Source organism: Hyaena hyaena, unplaced genomic scaffold (genome assembly GCF_003009895.1).
Source record: "Hyaena hyaena isolate Hyena2069 unplaced genomic scaffold, ASM300989v1 scaffold_668, whole genome shotgun sequence".
NCBI lineage: Eukaryota > Metazoa > Chordata > Mammalia > Carnivora > Hyaenidae > Hyaena > Hyaena hyaena.
This window is the reverse complement of record NW_024081301.1, coordinates 686,653-709,032: the sequence shown is the minus strand read 5'-3', so window position 1 is coordinate 709,032 and position 22,380 is coordinate 686,653. Positions and strand designations below refer to the sequence as shown.

At 40.0% G+C, this 22,380-nt stretch overlaps 1 protein-coding gene across 1 annotated transcript in view; it reads right to left on the bottom strand.

Annotated features, from left to right (window-relative positions):
• Window positions 1–22,380, bottom strand: part of LGR4 (leucine rich repeat containing G protein-coupled receptor 4) — a 103,688-nt gene that overhangs the window by 15,368 nt on the left and 65,940 nt on the right. The window contains exons 3-6 of the mRNA XM_039217100.1: window positions 13,233–13,304; window positions 11,889–11,960; window positions 3,036–3,251; window positions 1,514–1,585 (exon numbers count right to left, since the gene is read on the bottom strand). Coding sequence (XP_039073031.1) covers window positions 1,514–1,585; window positions 3,036–3,251; window positions 11,889–11,960; window positions 13,233–13,304 — 432 coding nt within the window. The remainder of the gene's footprint in view (window positions 1–1,513; window positions 1,586–3,035; window positions 3,252–11,888; window positions 11,961–13,232; window positions 13,305–22,380) is intronic.

The window sequence follows — 22,380 nt, the reverse complement described above, 5'->3', positions numbered from 1 at the left end:
AGGTAAAAGAATTCTTAATCACCTATTATTGGTCGCATTAGATAAATCATTTGATGGCATTCCTTAGGAAATTCACCATAAAACAGAATTTATGGAATATCCATTTATAAATTACAATAGCCTGAAACTGAGGTTTCCATTTGGGGTTTAGAGTGGCTTCCTGAAACTCTGGCATGAGCGCAGCTGACCTCGGCCCTATCATCAGGCAGATGACCTGAGATAAGTATGAACAAGGTCAAGGACCAGGACGGATTCACACCACTAGTGTCCTGTAGCAGGTTATAAATTGCTGAAAATGTTACATGTAGCATTTTCTTGTTAGGAGCAAGAAAAGCCACAGTGATCTATAATAAAGTCTTAATTCTGAGTGTTTAAGTTTTAATTTATTTTATAACCTACAGGGCATGATGGGATAGGATTAGTATGGTTGATTTAAGAATGGGAGTAACACAAAATCAAAAGCCCAGCTCTTTAGGGACTGATTTTGTTTGTTTGTTTTCTACACCGAAAGAAAAGTGGCAAGTAAGAATTTAGCTGGGAAGGTTTCATTTTAATATAATTGGAAGAGTATACATAATCTAGGATCAGAAATTCCATCCAGTCTTCTGTTACACTGGTATTTACATACTTAGTAAAGGAGAAATGAGCTTGGAACTATCTTCTTCAAGAACTTCCACCTTCAAATACCCACTGACATTCACTATCCTTTCATTGTTTAGACAGGAAAGTAGATTCATAAAGAACTAAAAGATTTTAAGTCTTCTAATTAAGCTATTCAGTTAAACAAAATATCACAAACCCTGAGCATTCCAATCAAATGTTACTAACCTAATTGGGACATTTTCTGAATTAGTTACTATACCACAATAGCAAACACTATAAATCTTTGAATAAAGACAACTAAAATGAACTAAAAAAGAAAACAAAAATAAAGATGCTATTCTTGATTATGCATAGCTGCACAAGGCCTTTTGCTCATTGGTGCAATGTACTCTGGAAACATCCAAAATTCCCAAACTTTAACTAGTAGAAGAACAATAAAAGCATCCTAAGCAAAATGGAAAACTTTATTTCATTTAGCATTTAAGAAAGCAGAGATAATACTCAAACCCAGTGTTAATAATTAGTAAGGCAGCTGAGATCATGGAAAAAACAAACGAAAAAAAGCTGATTTTCCAGAATTAATTTTACAAGGCTCAGTGTTCCAAAACTGTCACACATTTTAACAAAACCAAAATTTTAGAGAAAATAGACAGTCTGGCAGACCGAGCTGCTTTTTTTACGTGTACTTTTGAAAGAAATATCAAGTTCAAACTTGTGCACCATCTTTAACCATAAACTGATATTAGTATTCCTAACTGTGTGATTTGGTGACAAGAATTTAGTTGTGTATTAAAGCCAGTTAATAGTGAGCTGAACTCAAGACCATTATTTTTTTCCTCCTCCTGCAATGAAATACAAAACTACATCGCCAACATCACAATATAACCATCTGAAATCGAAGTCAACTTACAAGGTCTCCAGGTTATCAAGTCCATCGAAACAGTGTTGACCCAGGTTTTTAATTTTATTGTTATGAAGATGTCTATGGAAAAAAGCATCACAATGACTTTCACGTCACCCAGTAGCAACTATTATAATGTTTTATATGCCTAAATTGGCTTAAAGGAAGAGTGTTGCTAAACATTCCAACCCTTGACTACTGGAAAACAAATAGCGTATTTCTTGATATACACTACACAGACTTGGATTCACTGAATATGCAAAAAGAAAGTATCTCTAGTGGGAAAATGGTACACACATTGAAGATTCTTTAATATTTACCCATATCAGAACAAAAGCTCTGATGAGCTTTTAATTATATGAAGTAAAATTGTGGTGAGCTCCCCTTGGCGAGGAGGCGGGGGAAACAACATGGAGGGAAGAGTGTCACCTTACACCAGTGAGAATGAGGAACAGATTTTATTATAAAATTTTTTTAATGTTTTTTTATTTATTTCTGAGAGAGAGACAGTGTGAGCAGGGGAGCATCAAAGAGAGGGGGAGACAGAATCAGAAGCAGGCTCCAGGCTCTGAGCTGGCTGTCAGCACAGAGCCCGATGCAGGACTTGAACCCACGAACCGTGAGATCATGACCTGAGCCAAAGTCGGACGCTTAACCAAATGAGCCACCCAGGTGCGCCTATTATAAAAATTTTTAATGTTTATTTACTTTTGAGAGAGAGAGTGCAAGTGGGGGGTGGGGGCAGAGAGAAAGAGAAGGAGACACAGAAGCCAAAACAGCTTCCAAGTTTTGTGCTGTCAGCACAGAGCCTGATATGGGCTTGAACTCACAAACCATGAGATCATGACCTAAGCCCAAGTCAGATGTTTAGCTGACTGAGCCACCCAGACGCCCCTATTTTTTTTTTAATGTTTTATTTATTTTTCAGAGAGAGAGAGTGTGAGTAGGGGAGGGGTAGAGAGAGAGAGAAACAGAGGATCCAAAGTAGAGTCTGAGCTGACAGCAGTGAGCCCAACGCAGGGTTTGAACTTTTGAACCGTGAGATCATGACCTGAGTGAAAAACGCTTAACCGACTGAGTCACCCAGGTGACCAAGAATAACAGATTTTAAAAGAAACACCATTTATTACATCCAAGTTTTTAAAGATTAAAAACACAGAGAATGACATATTCTTTGAATAGACAAAAATATTGCTGAAACTTATTTTCTGTGAACACCTCAAAACAACTCTACTTCTTTTAACACAAACTTTTCTTTTAAGTAAAAGCTGTCCAAGTATTTGCTGAGTGTTCCAATTTCTTCTTACGATTACAAAAGGCCACACACTTTAGAGAGATTCAACAGGTATCAGATGTCAATTCTGTAATTATCCTATCTCATATTTTTAATTTTGTAAAAAGAGGCAGGCCCCCAAACACTCTCTTTGGAAGCATCATCGAAAATGAGGTACTTTCCTAAGAATCTGTCACAAGAAATCTGCTTTTGCTCCAAATTCACACAATATAAGGTATTAAAGGGATGGATACTTACAGTACTACCAGGCTTGAGAGGTTGGTAAATGCAAAGTCAGGGATGCTTGAGATTTTGTTGAGGGCCAAGGTCAGTGCCTGCAGAGTCGGCAGGTTGCTGAGAGGATGCACGGGCACCTCCGTCAAGCTGTTGTCATCCAGCCACAGATGTCGTAACTGAGCAAGCCCCTCGAAACTGTCCTCGGGGACTGAGGTAATATGGTTGGCATCTAAACGCCTAACAGAAAACAAAAACCACCATGTTCAAGAACGGATTCTGGCAGAAGGAGCCAAGTCACACAGCTCTCTGTTTTCAGAACGGAAAGGAGTTACAAAAGTGACCAGAGCCATGGCATTCCTTGTTTCTTCTCTAAAAAGTCTCATAAAATCTAACAACTCTTCCAATACGATAGGGTGGAAGTCTGTTCTTTCCCTTCCTACAGAACAATCTTTTAAGAATCTTTGGGTAAAAGTGAAAATTTATAGCAAAACAATGTTGAAAAAAAAAAAAAGAAAGAAAACCTTCAAAAAGGCCAAGATAGACAGAATTTTATGTTTCAAAATCTATTTAAATCATAAGGAGAAAAAAAAAGAAGAAAGTAAGCTGAGTAAATAAGCTACTATACTTAAAATTTTACATTAAAACTAAGATCTGATATTAAATTTGCTATTTTGACTTGACATCAAAGGAGAAAAAAATAAGGAAATATTTACCAAAAAAAAAAAAAAAAGTTTACAGCACCAAGTGATTACAAGGGATTCTTTTAGCAATCTTTATTACCAGCAGGCAAGTTAAAACTATAAGTGTCACGTACTGGTCACATAACCTCCTCTTCTCTTAGCACTGAAATCAAGAGTTGGACACTTAACCAACTGAGCCACCCAGGGGCCCCTGATGGGGACTTAATTTTAAGGATGAGTCATCCTATTACCAAGGTGTCTTTAATTCCAGAATTTGAGGGAAAATTAAAAGATGGCTTAAGGTCACTACAACATTGCTCAGAGTAGCTGTTGAATGTTTCCTGTGGACATTGTAATACCTGTTAATTCTGAATTTGGCTCATGTCATGATCTGGCAGTTTGTGAGATCAAGCCCCACCTCGGGCTCTGTGCTGACAACAGGGAGCTTGTTTGGGATTCTCTCTCTTAAAATAAATAAACAAACAACAGAAAAAAAAAATTAAGTCCCCATCTAAAAATCTGGAAAATTATGTCCTGTTACCACTGGCACAAACAGGCCGGAAGGTTGGAATAAGCACTTTCCAACACACAGACAGCCTGATGTTAGTATGACAAAGGACAGTATGTGCCAGGCAGATGAAAACTCTCTTCACAATTCCTGTGCTGATACAGTCTCACTACTGAAATTCATACCTCCAAGGCGTGGACCTCCTGGTGAAAATGAGGGAACACAAAAAGTGTGAAAAGTCAAAATGACAGCATATTTTTAAAGCCCTGGAGTTTGGCAGCTGGTGAGGTCAGAAATTTCTGAGTTTTGGGGTGGTGTCTGCACCTTTTTCCTTCTTCTGCTCCAGCTTCGGGCTGGCTTAGTCGCCCCTTTCCCCACCGGGCAAATGCTGAGGCCTGCTCCGAAACACCAGGCCCCAGTCCCAGATTAGCAGGGGTTAAGGACCCTTGATTCTGGTAATTATCTGATGGTAGCTTCTTTTTGATGAAGTCAAGATAACCACTAAAAAGAGGACAATACAGGCAACTGAGCAGCCGCCTTAAGAAACAAACATTTTGGCATCTGGGTGGTTCGGTAGGTTAAGCATCTGACATCAGCTCAAGTTATGATCTCATGACTTGTGAATTCGAGCCCTGCATTGGGCTCTGTGCTAACAGCTCAGAGCCTGTAACCTGCCTCAGATTCTATGTCTTCCTCTTCTCTCTGCCCCTCTCCCCACTCATGCTCTCTTGCTCTCTCTCAAAAATAAATAAACATTAAAAAAATTAAAAACAGAGGGGAGCCTGGGTGGCTTAGTCGGTTAAGTGTCCGACTTTCGCTTAGGTCATGATCTCGTGGTTTGTGGGTTCGAGCCCCGCGTCAGACTCTGTGCTGACTGCCAGCTCAGAGCCTGTAGCCTGTTTCAGAGTCTGTGTCTCCCTCTCTCTCTGACCCTCCCCTGCTCATGCTGTCTCTCTCTCTCTCCTAGAAATAAATTTTTTTTTCTAGAAATAAATTTTTTAAAAAAATTTTAAAAAGAAACAAACATTATTAGGCTTGTTTAGGCCTTTCTAGCACCTACCTCTGAGAAGAGACGGGCATCCTTTATATGCAGAGTCCTGGCTATGGATCTGCTTAGGAGATTTGCTTCAATGTGTAGATAGTAGTCTTTCTCTCTCTCTCTCACACACACACATACACACATGTACACTTCACAAACTTGCGGAACTTCCACTTCCACTTAGAGAGAGAGAGAGACACTGAACATATATAATCAACCATATAATGTAACTAACTATAAGCACAATTTAATTGCATTAACCATTTAATTATCTGCTGTTCATTCAACACATCTAAATTGAGCATATTGTTAGGCACAAAATATAAAAATGGTGAACACAGACATGAGGTCTGTCCTCATAAGATTGACATTCTAATGAAGAGTGACCTACAATATAAAGCATTTTAAAAGTAACAATAGGGGAACCTGGGTGGCTCAGTCAGTTAAGCGTCCAACTTTGGCTCAGGTCATGATCTCACCATTTGTCAGTCTGAGCCCCACCTCAGGCTCTGTGCTGACAGCTCAGAGCCTGGAGCCTGCTTTAGATTCTGTGTCTCCCCCTCTCTCTGCCCCTCCCCCGCTCACACTCTGCTTCTCTCAAAAACAAACATTAAAAAAAAAAAGTGATTATAGAGTGCTGAAGAAGTGCTATGAAGCAAACAAACAGGGTCCTGAAATAAAGACTAATAGTGACTAAGGGGGAGAGTAGTTAGTTAAAATATATTGGTCAGGAAAAGCATCTCTAAGAAGGTGCTATTTTTTTTTTTTTAAATCCAAGTTAGTTCACATATAGTGCAATAATGATTTCAGGAGTAGAATTCGGTGATTCATCACTCATACATAATACCCAGTGCTCATCCGAACAAGTGTCCCCCAACCCAACACCCCTCCAGCAATCCTCAGTTTGTTCTCTGTATTTAAGAGTTTCTCATGGTTTGCCTCCTTCTCTGTTTTTATCTTATTTTTGCTTCCCTAAGAAGGTGCTATTTAAACTGAGATCCAGAGGGCAAAGACTCAGCAGAAACCAGCAGGATGTGGTCCCAGCAACTTCCAGAAGGTCGGAGAGATTAGAACACAGGAAGAAGGTGTGGAGAGTCCAGAAAGACATAGCAGGGATGCAAACAGGGACCAGCTTATGTAGACTTTGTAAACTGGGTAAGGGGTTTGGAATGTATTTTAAGTACAAATTGAAGTCCTTACCCAGTTTCTCAGCATTATAGCAGTTTAAAGTTTAAATTGCTTATATTATCATATTGATGATAATGTGCATTCATAGTCAATAAAATAATGAGAAAGTCCCCCCCCCCCCAACACACAACATTGCATGGAAATTAAGCCTTCTCTATAAAATGTTTCATTAAGATGTGGTAAAATACTATAGAGGAAGCGATCTGTACCTTTATAACATAAATGGTGTTATATATACCATTTATGCTCCTGCAGAATTCTGTACCATGTACCGTCAAAAAAAAAGAGATGGCCTTGACTTAGGGCAAGATATCCAGGTTGAGAGACTGAGCCCCACAATGTGCTCCACACTGGGCATGGAACCTGGTTAAGATTCTCTCTCTCTCTCTCTCTCTCTCTCTCTCTCTCTCTCCCCCCCCTCCCTCCCCTGCTCACAGTCACAGGTACTGGCATACTCGCTCTCTTTCTCTCTTAAAAACAAACAAAGAAAAAAGAGGCCAAAAGGAAAAACTCTGGAAAAATGGGGCACTTAAATAAGCTAAATGAGGCAAAGGGTTTGTGATTAATACTTGTACCTCAATTCACATGCAGATGTTGGGGGGCACACTAACAAATGTAAAGAGTTTGCCCTTTTTCCAAAAATCAGTGTTTCACAGAGAAACAATCTTAGAATTATGGCTTTGTACCAAGGACCTACACATTTAATATTGATTCTAACTAAGAGACTAAGAAAATACTAGAACTGAATCAGTAGATGCATAAATAGCATCAGATACCTCCCAGGTGGGGAGACAGTGTAGGCTTGTTTCAGGTATTCTACCATTTAAACTCAACCAAGCAAGAGAGAACTATTACTTTAAGTGTACTTCAGTTGTTAAAGGGTTAACACTCTACTGAATTCCCTTGCTATTTCTGTCTTTAAAATGTGTTTCTATTCCCTATTCTCAAAGCCTGTTTTATATCTGAGTACTCACATACTTTTTTCTTGTCTTAAATGAAATTACAATAGTAATTCCATATGCAGATTTTACTGATGAATGTCTGTTATTAACATCTACAATCAAAAGCTTTCCCTTTTTTCTCTATTTCTAACTTACCAGTAACATATATATTACAGTGTTATATTTTATTACCAGTTTCAAGTAAAAATTGTTAAGATAATGCATTACTGTGGAAAACCTAGGAAATTCAGTCTTTGAAATCCTCCTTTACCATTCAAGCGTGATATAATTTAAAGAAAAAAAATCCAGTGGAGCAAATTCTGACATGTCATTTAATAGCTTGCTAAGACAATACTTAAGCCACTTTCATGGGTTTGTGGAAGGCTGTTATGTTACCTTTATATTAACACTGACAATTCACTTTCAGATTTTAGTCATCCTCACACACTTTCGTCAAACTACTTCTGGTCAATTTCAACCCCTAACGAACTTTGCTCCTTTCTAAGCACTACTTCAGAACCACAAGGAAATGTTTCATGTAATTCAGGTTTGAAGATCAGATTTGCAAACTGAACTCAAGTGCCGATAAGACTGTTTTACACCATGACAGAATTTCAACAGTATCTAACTTGAATGCTACACCCACTATGCTAACAAATCCATGTACATTTCCTTCTTAAGTAAAACAGACCTGACTCTTATCTCCTTGGCTTTCTGACGAATATAAAAACATCCCAATGAACAAGACAGAGGCAGAAAATGCAAATTCTGAGGGAAAGGACAGGGGCAGTTGAGGAAGAAGGCTGAGGTGATGGTGCTCTGCCTGTCTTGTTTTTTGGTTTCTTTTTTTTTTCTTCTTCCTTTTTTGGAGAGGGTGGTTCCTAGAACAGTCCCTGGCACATAACAGGCACTCAGTAAATATTTGTTGTTTGTTGAATGTCTCCTCTCTTCCAATTTGGGAAAACCTAGATTTCTACCATTCTGAGTAATCCCGTATTCCCTTTAGGTGTCCACTTCTCTCATCTTTCCAGTTGATATTTCCCTTTAAGATAATTCTCCAAGAAGCTGGATTTCAGCAGATCCCATTTAGAACCATGTGCCAAAAACCCAGTAGATGGTCACCATCCAAAGCCCATGTGGTAGCCCAAGGGAAAGGAAACCAACCAACCTCCTAGCAAGTAGAGGTACCTATTAGGAAAGGGTAGGGTTTTCTATTCCAGATCAGTTTTGGAGAAAGTTGTACAAGCTACTGAAGTTCTGATTTCCAGGAATTTCTGTTTTCTCGGCTTCAAGGAAAGTGTTAACAGTATTATCTCCACTTTTTATAGTCTCCTTCCAACCTGTCCTGTTTCCTTTGTAGGAGTCTGCACTGTTGAGTGGGATCCTTCCCTCTTCTACATAACAACTTCATATGTTGGATTCCTTTCCCCCTGGTTGGAGAAGGAAATCGAAAGGGGGAAAGGGACTAGCTTTGGTCCCTAAAGCCTCTGGGAAGGGCCCCCCATCCCCACTTTTTCTTAAAAACCCAGCCCTGCCATGTATAAGTTGTGTATTGCCAACTAAATATTTGATTTGAGTCATTCCTCCAGAGAAGGGACAAGGAAACCCCTCCATCTTTTGGCAACATCTCATCTCTTCTTTTTGCTATTCCCTTTATCCACCTGTCCTTGGTTTTGTCCTGGCCTATACTTCAAATTTCTACTTTGTGTTGAACTTGCTTTTTTTCATATTGAAAAGATTACATTGCCCCAGGAGCCAAAAATAAATGAGAATTGAAAAGAAAAAAAAAAATAACAACATCCCAACGCCTTAAGAAAATAGTTTGCTTTGACTCCTCTCCACCCCCCACCCCATCCCAATTTTGGAGATAATTTAAACTATGCAATTACTCAATGAGAGATGTGCACAGCACGCTTTTTAAAAATACTATTTTAGGGGGAGAAACCTACTGTGAAAAACAGTTTAAATCCTCTAAATTATCAACAACTGTCATGTGGACTTTACTGCACTTATGCACCACAACCTATTTGCATGTTTTCTTGATAGTTTTTCTGCTTCTTGTCTTTTTCAGCCTTCCAACTACACAAAATGATGACATATTTTGATCATTTAATCTCAGGAAATAAGAACAACTCTGTATGAAGTTCTTAAAGAAAAATGAATTCTGAAGATGTAAAAGAAAACAACTATTTAAAATGTCTAATGAATTCAGGTCTGAGGGAGGTAAGATAGCTTTCTCCATGTACATCTGTCCAAGATCAGAAAGTGTGGAGAGGTGACAAAGTCATATATCTGTGAAGGGACTTGTTCCAATCAATTCACTGAGAGAGTCTACTTGAGTCTACTCAATTAGTTATGGCAAATAACAAATCCAATATTCCATAAACTTGGCATTGGGGTAAAATTAGCTATTTAATATATTTCTACCTTAAATTAAACTTCTATTGAAACTAGAAATGAAATGATGAATACCTCAGATAGTCCTTGTTGTGACATTAGATACACTTTATAAAGTTTAACCTTTATAGCGCATGATATGCTTTATTAGTACATATTTTTATTTTCACATTCATTTCTCATTAACTGCTAGAATGTCTAATCTCAATCAAAAGGTAATCTACAATTTGCAATTTCCAGTGATGTGTTTTGGGTGTAGTTAAAAATGGTTTCATATCAGCAAACAGATGAGACAAGCAATTCAATTATTTCCAATCAAGTCTTCTACTATGCGCGTGTCTTATAAAAGTGTACACTGGAAGTTACTTCAAAGGGCAATAAAAAGAAGAACGTATGGGGCAGATTTGTAGATTACACAACTACATGATATGGTTAAAACCTAATTTTGTAACTCAGAACATACAAGTGTGATAGCTACTATGATTTTCTATTCAGAGTGATTCTCAAAACTTCCACGTACATGAGAATTACCCGGGGAAATTTTTTTAAAAATATAGCTTCCTAGATCTTACCTTTAAAGAGAAAAAAACATTACTTCTAGGATACGGCCGAGGGGTCTGCATTTTATTGATCTCCCCACCTCTTGCTTCTGGTGCGAGTGGACAAAGTGCCACACTCTGATAAACTACGCCTTCTCCCTACTGGCTTTGAGATTAGGACAAGAGCAAAATAACGTTATGTTGGTATTCATTACTCTACTAGAATAGCAAACCTACGTTCCTTGTTTTGAAGAATACTTTTTCATTACTTTCAGACATCCCTATCACCTCGTTATGTAAACTGGGTAAACTAGTAATCAAAAGAAAGTACTGATAAAAATACATCATTGTTACTGTTAATAGATTCCACAAATGTGTACATGTCAGATATTGTTAAAAGTGCTTTTCAGGCATTAAAGTACATGGTGACTAACGAGCACATTACTCTATGGAGAATTTTAAGTAACTTACACAACATTATATAGCTAATAAGTGGCAAAGTGGGGATCCCAAACCAGAAAAACCTGTTTCAGAATTCTAATTACCTGAATTTATCTGAATTTCTTTTGAGAGTATTGTAAACATTCAGACAGATAAATATGCAAAGGGTCTTTTAAAAAATCTTGACAAAAAGCAAGTTGCTTCTTACTCTTTTCCTTTAAGGTACCCCTAGAGACAGAGGAACTTGGGCTTCCGATCCCAAAGAGAAAAACTAAAAGTTGTAGTCCTGACAATATTAGTTTTTAACATTCATTGTAGTCATTAACAGATATCTAAATTTAATATAAAAATGGGTTGCTTCTTGAAAATCTTCTGGGGATTTTGCATGGTCCCTATGATACTACAGCTGCTTACCCGATCCACCCGCTACAAGAGGAAGGGAGGTATGGTATCAAAACAATGGAAGCAGTGATCACCTTTCTCCAGGTTCAAATACACACATGCACACACATTTGGGAAAGAATGCAAAGAAAAACAAAGTGAAGTGCTACGTAAGAAGTCTCTGAAATTAATAAAAACCAAGCTTTTGAATGTGGTAAAAACCAAGAGCTGAAATCTTGAACACTCCACATAAAACCAAACTTTCCCCAAAAAAACAGAAACAAAAAACACTTGGGAAGAAGGCAGTACACGAGACTAAGTTATCACCCCCAGTGTAAGTTCAAGGTGTGACTTCAAGGTCCACAGATGAGGAGTTCTAATCAGTTTGTTCTGATTATCATTACCACCTGAAACAGAAACTTCTGTGTGACCAATTCTTGACCACCATGTCACAAGACACTAGAACTTCTGTACACATATAATTCTGGTTCTAAAGAGGTGATTATCACCTGCCACTTACAAGCTCCCAGAATTATACCCAGCAGTGTAGGCACTGAGACAAGACAGGGGGTACACTGATCCACCTGCTTCTCTCTCACCAAAGGGCATTTCGATAGCAGCACCTGGCTATGCCCCCAATCTTATCCCAGATGAGAGGATAAATCTCCCCCTTTTCCTAGTACTCGAGTTCTTTACACATTTAGCAGGCAGAGTGGTCTACTAATGACTCAAGAATGCAGAAAACCAAAAAGTTACTTACAAAGACTGCAAAGCGCTCAGTCCTCGAATGGCTTCACTGGGTACTGTTCTCAACTGATTGTTTTGTAGGGTTCTGGAAGGAAATTTTTGGTTAGTGAATAACAAGCAGTTGTTACTGTTTTTTCTTAGAAGAATTCAGAGCCATTTCTATTTAAAAAAATATTTCCAATGGCAGGAAAGGAGGAAAGGTCAAGGTGGAAAGCACCCAAGGAAAGAGAACTGCAGAAAAGCAAGAAGTATTTTGTTATAAGGCCAGAAATGAAACTTAAGCCACTATCCCAAGCCATCTCTTAACACAGACCTACTGATAACATACATTTCCAGGGGTGTTCCTTTCTCAGGAACTAAGGCACCCTCATTACCATGTATCACTCTAGGGACTGTTCATGTTAATTAGAAAGCATAACAAGTTTACTGGGAGGTATAACAAACAAACCTATTGGAATCCCTAGTGCTTTTTCAATTTGGAATAAAGCAGAGCCCAGAAACCCCTAAATATTAACTAGAGGAATTTCTTCCAAGAAGATATCAGACTCTGGTCCTTAGGGAGCAGCAGACATGTCCTCAGTGAATGGAGGGCCATGGCAAAAATGGAGCTTTACCATCTAACAGGGCCCACAGAAGAGAGGCATTGATCTGTACTGAAAATGAAGTCCTTATTACTTTTGCCTAAAGCCATTTCTAGTCATATTAATAAAATGACCTCTGACATGAATCATAACCACAGAATGGAATGGTAAAAGGAGCTTGTAACTCACTGAACCAGAGAGGTCTAGTGACTTGCAGAGGGCTACTCAGCAAGGTAGTGGCAGAAATGGGGCTGGCAGTCAGTTCACCTGTTCCCCAATTTGCCATACTCTAAACGCCTAACCACTGCCAGGAATTTATATCCTTGTCCTTCAACAGCCTATATAAATTATAGGCATCTTAATTTAATTCCTTTTAGCTTTAAAACGATTTTAACACTTAGAGCTTTTGTTAGCCTTTTCCCCTTTAGGGTCAGCTAATTCAAAGTCCTCATAGCTATGCAATAAATGGAAAAAAAGCTCTACCAGTAAAGCTTAAATATGATTTTGATTCAATGCATTAGCTCAACAAAAAGCCTAATACATTCAACTGTAATACACTGAAGGTCAGAACACCTATTATTTAGAGTTTTAACTTTTGTTATCTAGACCCAAGGTTGCCTAAATCAACCCTCGCCTCCCACACTACCCATTGGCCACTCCTTAAATCTTTTAATCCTGAACTAAAAGAAACTGTGCTTACCCTAGCTCCAAGCATGTTGACTATGCAGAAAGAAAATACACAGCCAGCTGTGAAACTCTAAAATTGCATTACTTACAGAACTTTGAGTTCTTTCAACCCAGACAAGGCCTTTGGGTGGATAAAAGAAAGGTCGTTGCCAGCCAATCGTCTAGGGGGATAAAAGTAGCAAGAAAAAAAAAAATAGTAATTCAGGCTCTTAAAATTCAGAACTCACAATAAACTAATCTGTGATTAAAGCTCTATATTAAACATTTCTCGAATCTATCTGACATTAAACATGGACTTAAACCTTTGCTAAAGCGATCCCAAGATTCTTCCAATGAGATAAGTATCTCTAGAATTTTTTTTAACTCCCAATACAATAATTCAAACAGGCACATTTTTATTCTAGTGAGGTCAAGCAAGCCAAAACACATTAAACCAAATTAAGTTTGCTATTCATGGTCACTCTCTGCAGCTTGCAGTGTTTTCCAAGTGCCTCATAAATACAGACCACTGGTCAGCAGGCAAGAGTGTTTATACAGATCAGAGCAAACTAGTCTGTTAAGGAGGAATGCCTTCTGGAGGCAAGTGAGCCTGTTATCTCTCCACTATCAGGGGCGGCATTTTCTGTGCAAAAGGGAGGCAAAAAGTGAAAGTCACCGTAAGCATAATTTTTCAAACAAAGGCATCTAGCTATCTATTGATCCATCAATAGATAGGTAGGTAGGTGTGTGGTGTGTGTGTGTGTGTGTGTGTGTGTGTGTGTGTGTGTTTAAGAAATGTTTTCCCAAAGAAATTTTAAAGTGACAAATTTAAGTGGGAGTAAGAGTGGGAAAAGGGTAAGGAAAGGGTAAGAATTTGAGTCCTTTCATAAGATATCTGAGTCCACAATTCATATTGAGCCCCACTTCCTTCCCATTTTTTCAGGCATAAAGAAAGGAGAGAAAAAGTTAAACGGAGGAATTTAGGGAGAAGCAGCAGAGAATAAGACAGCAACTCGTGTATGCAACTTATAAACAGGTGAACTGAAGGAAGGTTTCCAAGCACTGACTTAAAAATGATAGTTGTGTGCCCATATGTGGAACAGGGCCATCCGTTTCTTGGTGTCATCGGTATACTCTTCCAGCAAAAAGATTTTGTATCTCCAATTTTTTTTATGTTCTCTCTCTCTTCATGTCTTAGGCTCACATAGTCATCAAGTCATATTAAGTCCTCCTTTATTTTTTAAAATTTTTTTGTGGGGAGAGCAGAAGTGAGGGGTGGGCAGAGAGAGGGGTACAGAGGATCTGAAGCAGGCTCTATGCTGACAGCAGAGAGCCTGATGTGGGACTTGAGCTCACAAACCATGAGATCATGACCTGAGCTGAAGTCGGGCGCTCAACCAACTGAGCCACCCAGGTGCCCCTTTAACTCCTCCCTTAAAGGTTCTATTTTCATCCCTTTTTCTTCTCTGTTAGCACCCTGTACCTCTGAGCCTTATTCATCAATTCACTCTCACTAAAGAGTTTCATTCATTCACAAAAAAAGTTTAATTCATTCATTAACAAATATGAGTGTCTACTAAGCTCCAGACATAGATAATAAAATATCTTCTTCTTAGATCTCTGGTCCCTCCACCTTCCAGTCCGCTTCTCTTATATACCCTGACTTTCGGGACACAAGAAGAGCTCCTTCATTTGAAGTCACTGATGTCTGAGACTTTTTCTTTTTTTCTGAGAGAGAGCAAGCAAACACGAATAGGGAGAGGAGGAGAGGAGGATTGGGTGGGCATTGGGGGGGGGGCGGGCGGTGACAGAGTCTCAGGCAGGCTCCACACTGAGCAAGGAGCCCAATGTTGGGCTTGATCCCACAACCCTGGGATCATGACCTGGGCCAAAGTCAAGAGTCTGACGCTCAGCCTACTGAGTCACCCAGGCACCCCTGAAACTCTACTTTTCAAAAGGATTATTTTCTCTGGAACTTTTAAAAATGCAAATATCCCTAGAAAGGGTAATACTTGATCCTTACCTAGCACTACATAGAGGTATGTACAGAAGGTGTGTATGGGGGTGGGGAGAGAACAGGACTCAGGAACCACGAGTGAGTATGCAGAATTATTTTTTCAGTAGCAAGGATCACCAGGCTGGCCTCTCAGGATCACAGGTGTAACACAGGGTTCATGCCCTTAAATTAAATTCCTCTTAAAAAGCCCTCTCACCACACATTTTAATCTCACAAGCACCCTAGCACCTTTCAAGGCTTTCCACAATAGATTACTTTACGCCATCAGTCTTTTGGCCTTTGATCTCCAAGGGTTCACCATATGTAAAATGAGGGATTGGAAAAGATGGTTTCAACACCTCCTCAGGGTTCAAAATATTTAAAAATATTTCTCTTTAGCAAATCCCCTTGCTTCTAGACTAGCCAGTGTCACCACCACGTCTTTAACAGTCTTCATCTCACAACCTCACCTTCTCTCCCTGAATACCCAACTCCAGCATTACTGTCCATGAAGACTTCAGTTCTTATGAACATGATCTGAACATTCACCTGTGTGTGAATTCCTAGAACTCATAATTAAACTACACTCTACTACATAATTAAACTACATGCTACTGGTTGTTTCTTGCACATTAGTCTTGTAGGTCAAGTACAAACAATGCCCAGAACAGGGCATGCACCTCACACTCCTGTTACTACCCACCAGTGTGTCAACTCATTAGTCAGAAACTGTTTTCTCAGAACCTCCCCCTCAAAAATGCTCGCCATTCCAATGCCATGGCACCCCACAGTCTACCTTATCTCAGGCTCGGAGCAAGCCTTCCTATATCCCAAATTCACTAACTAAAATTCTGTTGATAATTCTCAGAGTTGAAATGGAATGTTCAAAAGGTAACATTTAAAACAAAATTTCAGGGGCACCTGGGTGGCTTAGTCGGTTAAGCATCCGATTTCAGTTCAGGTCATGATCTCACAGTTCATGGGTTCGAGCCCCGCGTCGGGCTCTGTGTTGACAGCTAGCTCCGAGCCTGGAGCCTGTTTCAGATTCTGTGTGTCTCTCTCTCTCTGACCCTCCCCCACTCTTGTTCTGTCTCTCTCTGTCTCAAAAATAAACTATTAAAAAAAGTTTTTTTAATGAATTTATTTTTGAGAGACAGACAGACAGAGCATGAGTGGGGATGGGGCAGAGAGAGGGAGACACACAGAATCCCAGGCAGGCCTCAGGCTCTTAGCTGTCAGGGCAGAGCCCAATCCGGGGCTTGAACCCAGCAACCGCCAAGATCATGACCTGACCTGAAGTCAGACACTTAACATACTGAGCCACCCAGCCTAAAGGTCACATTTTAAAAATATCAGATTGTACCATGAGGACCATAAGGGGGAACCCAACTCCACCCAGGACTGCAAGTAATCACATGACTATGACTGCTCCTCCAAGTTATCTGAAAGATCTGCCTTAAAAGCTCAAGTCTGGGGTTATAAGTTCTTGATCTCAGGGTTATAAATTCAAGCCCCATGTTGGGTGTAGAGATTACTTAAAAATATAATCAGTTAAGTATCCGAATCTTGGTTTCAGCTCAGGTCATGATCTCATGGTTTTGTGAATTTGAGTCCCACATCGGGATCTGAGCTGACAGCATGAAGCCTGCTTGAGATTTTCTCTCTCATGCTCTCTCCCTCTCTCTCTTTCTGTCCCTCCCCTGCTCACGCTGTCTCTGTCTCTCTCAAAAATAAATAAACTTAAAAATAAAATAAAATAAAATAAAATAAAATAAAATAAAAGTCTTTTAAAAAAAGTTCAGGTTTACCAAAAGACAAACACTATAAACATATTGAAGTTTTTACGGCATTCTTAATTTTTGTCTCTAAGATTCGTCTATTATAGTAGGGCACATGAAAGAGTATTTTTTAAAACAATAAAGGAAGTGGCAGAATGCAGAGTGTCTGCTTACTGTTACTTGTCAACTGAAAAGAGTGGTTAACTACATTAGCTTAGAGATTTGCTCCCTTTTCTCAAATCTCTGCCCCCTTTTATAAGCTAAGGGAAAACTAAAGTAACCTAACTTCAAAAAGTGTCCTTTCTCCACTACTTATCATTCATAGAAATGACCAAATGAGCTCTCTGCATGTGGTTTGTCCTGAACTACAAGCCCACTCTCTAGAGAAATAAACACTTCTAGGATGCAGTGGATGGTGATAACGCAGAGCAAGCCGGCACTCTAATGCACGCTACTGCGATTCCTTCCTTTCTTACTAGAGTAAACATATCACGTGGAGCCTTGAAGAATGTATCAACCCATGCTTCCCAAGCTGCTGTGATAATGAATAATAAATATAACAGCTTGGAAAGGGCTCTACAGATCCAGCATTCACTCCAAAGTCTCTTCCCATTTTACTTCTTTCATGAGCCACCATTTCTTTCAGTAGATGCTAGGGAAGCTTCACATCCCAAACCTCAGATCTAGAAATGAGCAAAGTAAGTAAGTGACAGGGTTAGGGATAAAGTTCCCCAAAACTCTTGAAGTACAAAAACCTATGTAATGAGCCCACAATAGTCACAAGCACTGAGATACATGGTTTACAGACCTTCTTCCACTTTAATCATTTCATTACTATGGCCCCGCTTCTCCGAGTCCCTGAGAGGTTAGGTGAATGAGCATAAGTCACACAGATGCGAAGTGGAAGAGCCAGCATTCCAATTCTTGCCTGGCTGGCTCCAGTGCTTATTCACGTCAATGCCTCTGGTGTGTCACCAAGAGGTTGGGAAATAATTCCCAGAGAGGTAGAACAGAGTGGACTTGGTCAATAGCCTTGTTCTGAGTATCAACAGCTCTCCCCCAGTCGACTGGAGCTTACAGGGAGGAACTATGGCTTTAGGGGTTCAGAACTGCGACTACGGAGGAATTTCCCACAGACCAACAGAGTGTCATCCTTCCCATAGCCAAAGATGACCAGTGAGAAAGGAGGGGAAGGACGGGATCCCTGAGTACCCTAGGGTACAGACAGGCCCTAAACTCACTGGGACTTTATTTAGGATATAGTGTATTCTTGGTTGTGCTTCTTTTAATGCAACTCTCAAGGAAAAAGAGGTGGCTAGTCTTGAGGAAGAGTCACCAATGGCCCTCAATGAGCAAAGACCAGCCCCTTCCCATTCTATACGTGTATTTGTTTGTACCAGACCCAATGGTTTTCTCAATGCCTCACTTCATGAGAACCTGCTGCCTGGTCCCAGAAAACCTTTTAATTTGCTAAATTTATTATCTAACAATTAATAGCAAAGCAAATTAAAATTAATTTAATGTGCTAAATGAGGAGATATATGTACACACACACACGTTATTTTTTTTAACTATTCTTCCCCCAATGGCTGTGAATACCTAAGGGGGAAAAATCATTATGGTGAGAACAGAATGGTCAACATAGTACAGTTTTCTTTATGCTAAGGATACAGGGTCCCAGGCACCAATTCTATTCCTTCTGTATGTCTAGCTCCTATCTCCAAAGACCAGAAAGCCTCACTGCAAGGTTTCAACCCATCTACTCTTGTATGCTTCCTGCTGTCACCTGAGTCTAAGCCCTTAATTCTGCCCCTCCCCCCCACCACCTTCCACTGGATTATGGCCATGAACCTCTACAAGACTCCTCCTCAAACTTAATTATAATACTGTGAGAGCTAAATCTTAAAAAAAAGAAAAAAAAAAAAAAAGCACAACTCTGAGCATTTTCCCAAAAGCTTTTTTCCCTGCTGACTTAGCTGGAACTTCATTATGGATCCTCTCTTCCTTTCTTATTCCCCAATGTTCCCTGTGTCCTATAATTTAGCACACCATGCTTTCCCACCTCTGACTCTTTGCTCGTGACACTTCCTTTGCCTGAAATACCCTGACTCCAGCCTCTGCCAAGTGAAACATTACTCATCATCACTGTCCAAGTTGGATTCTACCACAAATATGAAACCATCATGATATCAGCTTCCTTTGAGTCCACGGGCACTTACACAAAGCTCTTATTGGGTGCATCTTATTTTGCCTCCAGTTACTATGAACTTGTCACATCTCCTACAGTTGTATGATATGTTCCTTAAGGGCAGGGACCGAGTCATATTCCTTCTGTATTGTCTTGCATGGGACCCTATATATAGCAGACAATAGGTATTTGTTGTAATGCCTCAACTAAGCCCCAATAGGGCTCTGGATTCAACTGCTACTTAAAGAGTGGAGAAAGCTTATTGTTTATCTTCACTTTCCTGCATGTTTTCTCTTGTTTAATTTCTGCTCCCCTACTGCCCTTCACTCTCCAGACAAGAAATAACTACTTGGCAAGATCTTAAAGTGCTATGGCAACAATGTTCTTTCTTAACATATTCTAGGAGTACATTTTCTTAGGGAAGGCGAGGGTGGACCTTAAACACGGGAACACCTGTCCACTGGTCAACAGTATTATCTCCACACACTAGGGGCTGTGCACATGATCACACAAAATTAAAACAAGTCTAGCAGGACTTCAAATGGAGACACAGTCTACCTCAAGGCAACTCCTATTTATTCTGCTTGTTACAACAGTCTGAGAAGCAGAGAGAGCAAAGACAGGGAGGGGAGAGAAAGAGAAAAGGGGGAGGAGAGGAAAGGGCAAGCCATTAGACTTCCGCTCTCCCACTGGATTTGGAACTGTTCCAGGAAACAGGATACAAGCGGCTCAGTGTGTAGTGTCTTTATGAATCTGTTTTGTGTGTATTTATTATTCATAAGGTCCGTGGATTCACATGAGGGCCTCTTTCCAGGGAAAGCCAGAGTTTTCAATTATATCCTCTCTTCTTAATGCACGTGCTACATGATATTTTCTATCTGCCATCCATCCCAGAAGGGGAAGACAGGAACAGCGCTGGTGAAATGGGCACTGGTCAATGGTGTGTATGAACAAGGAGGTCACATTTCAGTACGTAATCTGTGCCAGAGGCTTCATACTTTCATGAGACGTGCTGATTAAGACTGGGGTTTCTTCACTTGGGAGGCAATTTAAAGAAAAGAAGAAAGGCAAGTGTGAAATAGATAATAAACCAGTTGATGCTATTTCTCTTAAGAAATGCCTGGATTTAGGTTTCTTCTGGCCTATTACAGAAATTTCATTGTAGCTATTTGGTTGGAAATCTGGCCAAGGACCAGTGGACGAAGGACTACAGTATGCATGCTGACTAGACATATGTACTGAGACGGGAGGAGGGCGGATGAGGGCTCAGTAGCTTCCAGCAGCTGTTGTGAGGAGCCTGGGGTGGAGAAAGCAGGAGTCAAAGCAACTGCAGCAGTAAGGCCCGGGTGGGAAGCATGCTCGCACACAAACAACAGAGAGCTTTACTCATGCAATTTCTCTACACACTCTGGAGAGGTTGGGGAATAGAGGACGAGGCAGGACAGGGTGGCCCAAACCCCCATCCAATCACAGGCCTACCTTCCTTCTGCAGAGGTGGCTACCAGATGACCTGGCATCATGCTCCTCCTGCCCAGTTCGCACAGAAAGGTCCTTTGAGCACCACTCTTCCCTTCTTAGCGATATTCATCTACCTCCCACAGCAATGTCTTCTGTCCTCCCTCACCACTACTTCCCATATCTGTGTGTTCCCACCCAACAGAGCTTCATCTGAAGCCACACACACCAACTATCACAACTGTACCCAAATACATACATCCAGGCTGTCTCTCCCCCATTGCCATTAAATTCTCTCAAGTGGGTGGATCAGCACAACATCACACTACAAGCAAAGTATGACAGACACAACCACCAGCCCATGACACTGCTTCCAGAGAAGGCATTTCTGGTTCAAAACACAGCTGGGCAAGTGGCGCTTGGGTGGCTCAGTAGATTAAGTGTCAGACTCTTGATTTTGGCTTAGGTCATGATCTCGTGGTTCATGGATTCAAGCTCCAGGTGCTTTCAGCACAGAGCCTGTTTGAGATTCTCTCTCCCTTTCTCTCTCTCTCTCCCTCCCCTGTTCATGTGCTATAAACAAACAAACCTTTAAAACAATGACCTTGGACAAGTATGGCCCAGAGAAGCGTCTAATGGGAAGTAAGCGACATTCTCTTATGAAATATAATTTGAAACCAGCAGGTTCTAAAATGTTGGCAACCATTTTCAAGTAAGAGCAAAAACCATTATAATACATACCTCTGATATAAGCCTTTAGCCATGTATTTATTTATGTGTTAAGGCCCTACTATGTCCTAGGAACTCTGCAGTGTCCTGTGAAAAATGAGGACCTTGGGAGGTACACGGGTTTCCAGGTATGGATATTCAGTATCAACGCACAGTGACAAAAAGGGACATCACTGTAACCCTCTTCCTTCACTTATCCTCCCATACAGACCCTGCTAACACCATCCCCTACTGCTGTTTTTAAAATAGAACAAAGTGCCTCTGTTTCCTTCGTGCCTTGCCCAAGGCCCTAGAGCACAGCTAAATAATGTAAATCCTAGAAATAAAATGAGGTAAATAAAGGAAAATAATGTAAATTCCAGAAAAAGAACAATGTTGCTTTTTGTTATTTTCTATGAATTGACTTTAGGACAACCAAAGGATGTAGTTATTTTCTTAGTAAATAGACAGGCCTAACAACTAAATAGCTCCCCTTGGACATTCTTCCCATCAAGGTTAAATAAACCTCATCTAATAACCGTGTATCAGAGAGTCCTGAGTCAGCTAACAGTGTTTTGCTTACCCTATTTCTCCACCTACATGTTCATATAACTTTTGTGTAAGTGCATGTAAAAACTGAGTATGTTTTAAGAACATAGATGTATTAAGAACCCTTATTTGGGAAGTTCCCAAGGTTTTTAAAGTAGACTTCCTTCACAGAGAAGGGGAACAATACTTCATAGATCTATTTGAGTATGCCTACATATATTATAGGTAAATCAATAAAACCCTGGCAGCGGTTACATTTCCTGAGCAAAGTTATCCTGACAACCTCTGGCAGTAAACATGCAATATCCACCCATATAAGGAAATATGTTAGAGCCTTTAAAAGTTTTTACAGCTAGCATCAACCAATAAATACTGACCTTCTAACTATAGGACAATCACCATAGGTTTGGCAAACTGAGTAATGAGCGTTCCTGAGACTCTTCTCATTTCATTTTTTAAAATAAGAATAATTCATTAAACATAAAACCTCGGTGGAATTTAGTTTTAGTTTTTTTTACTAGTTTATTTATTTTTGAGACAGAGACGGAGCATGAGTGGGGGAAGGGCAGAGAGAGAAGGAGGCA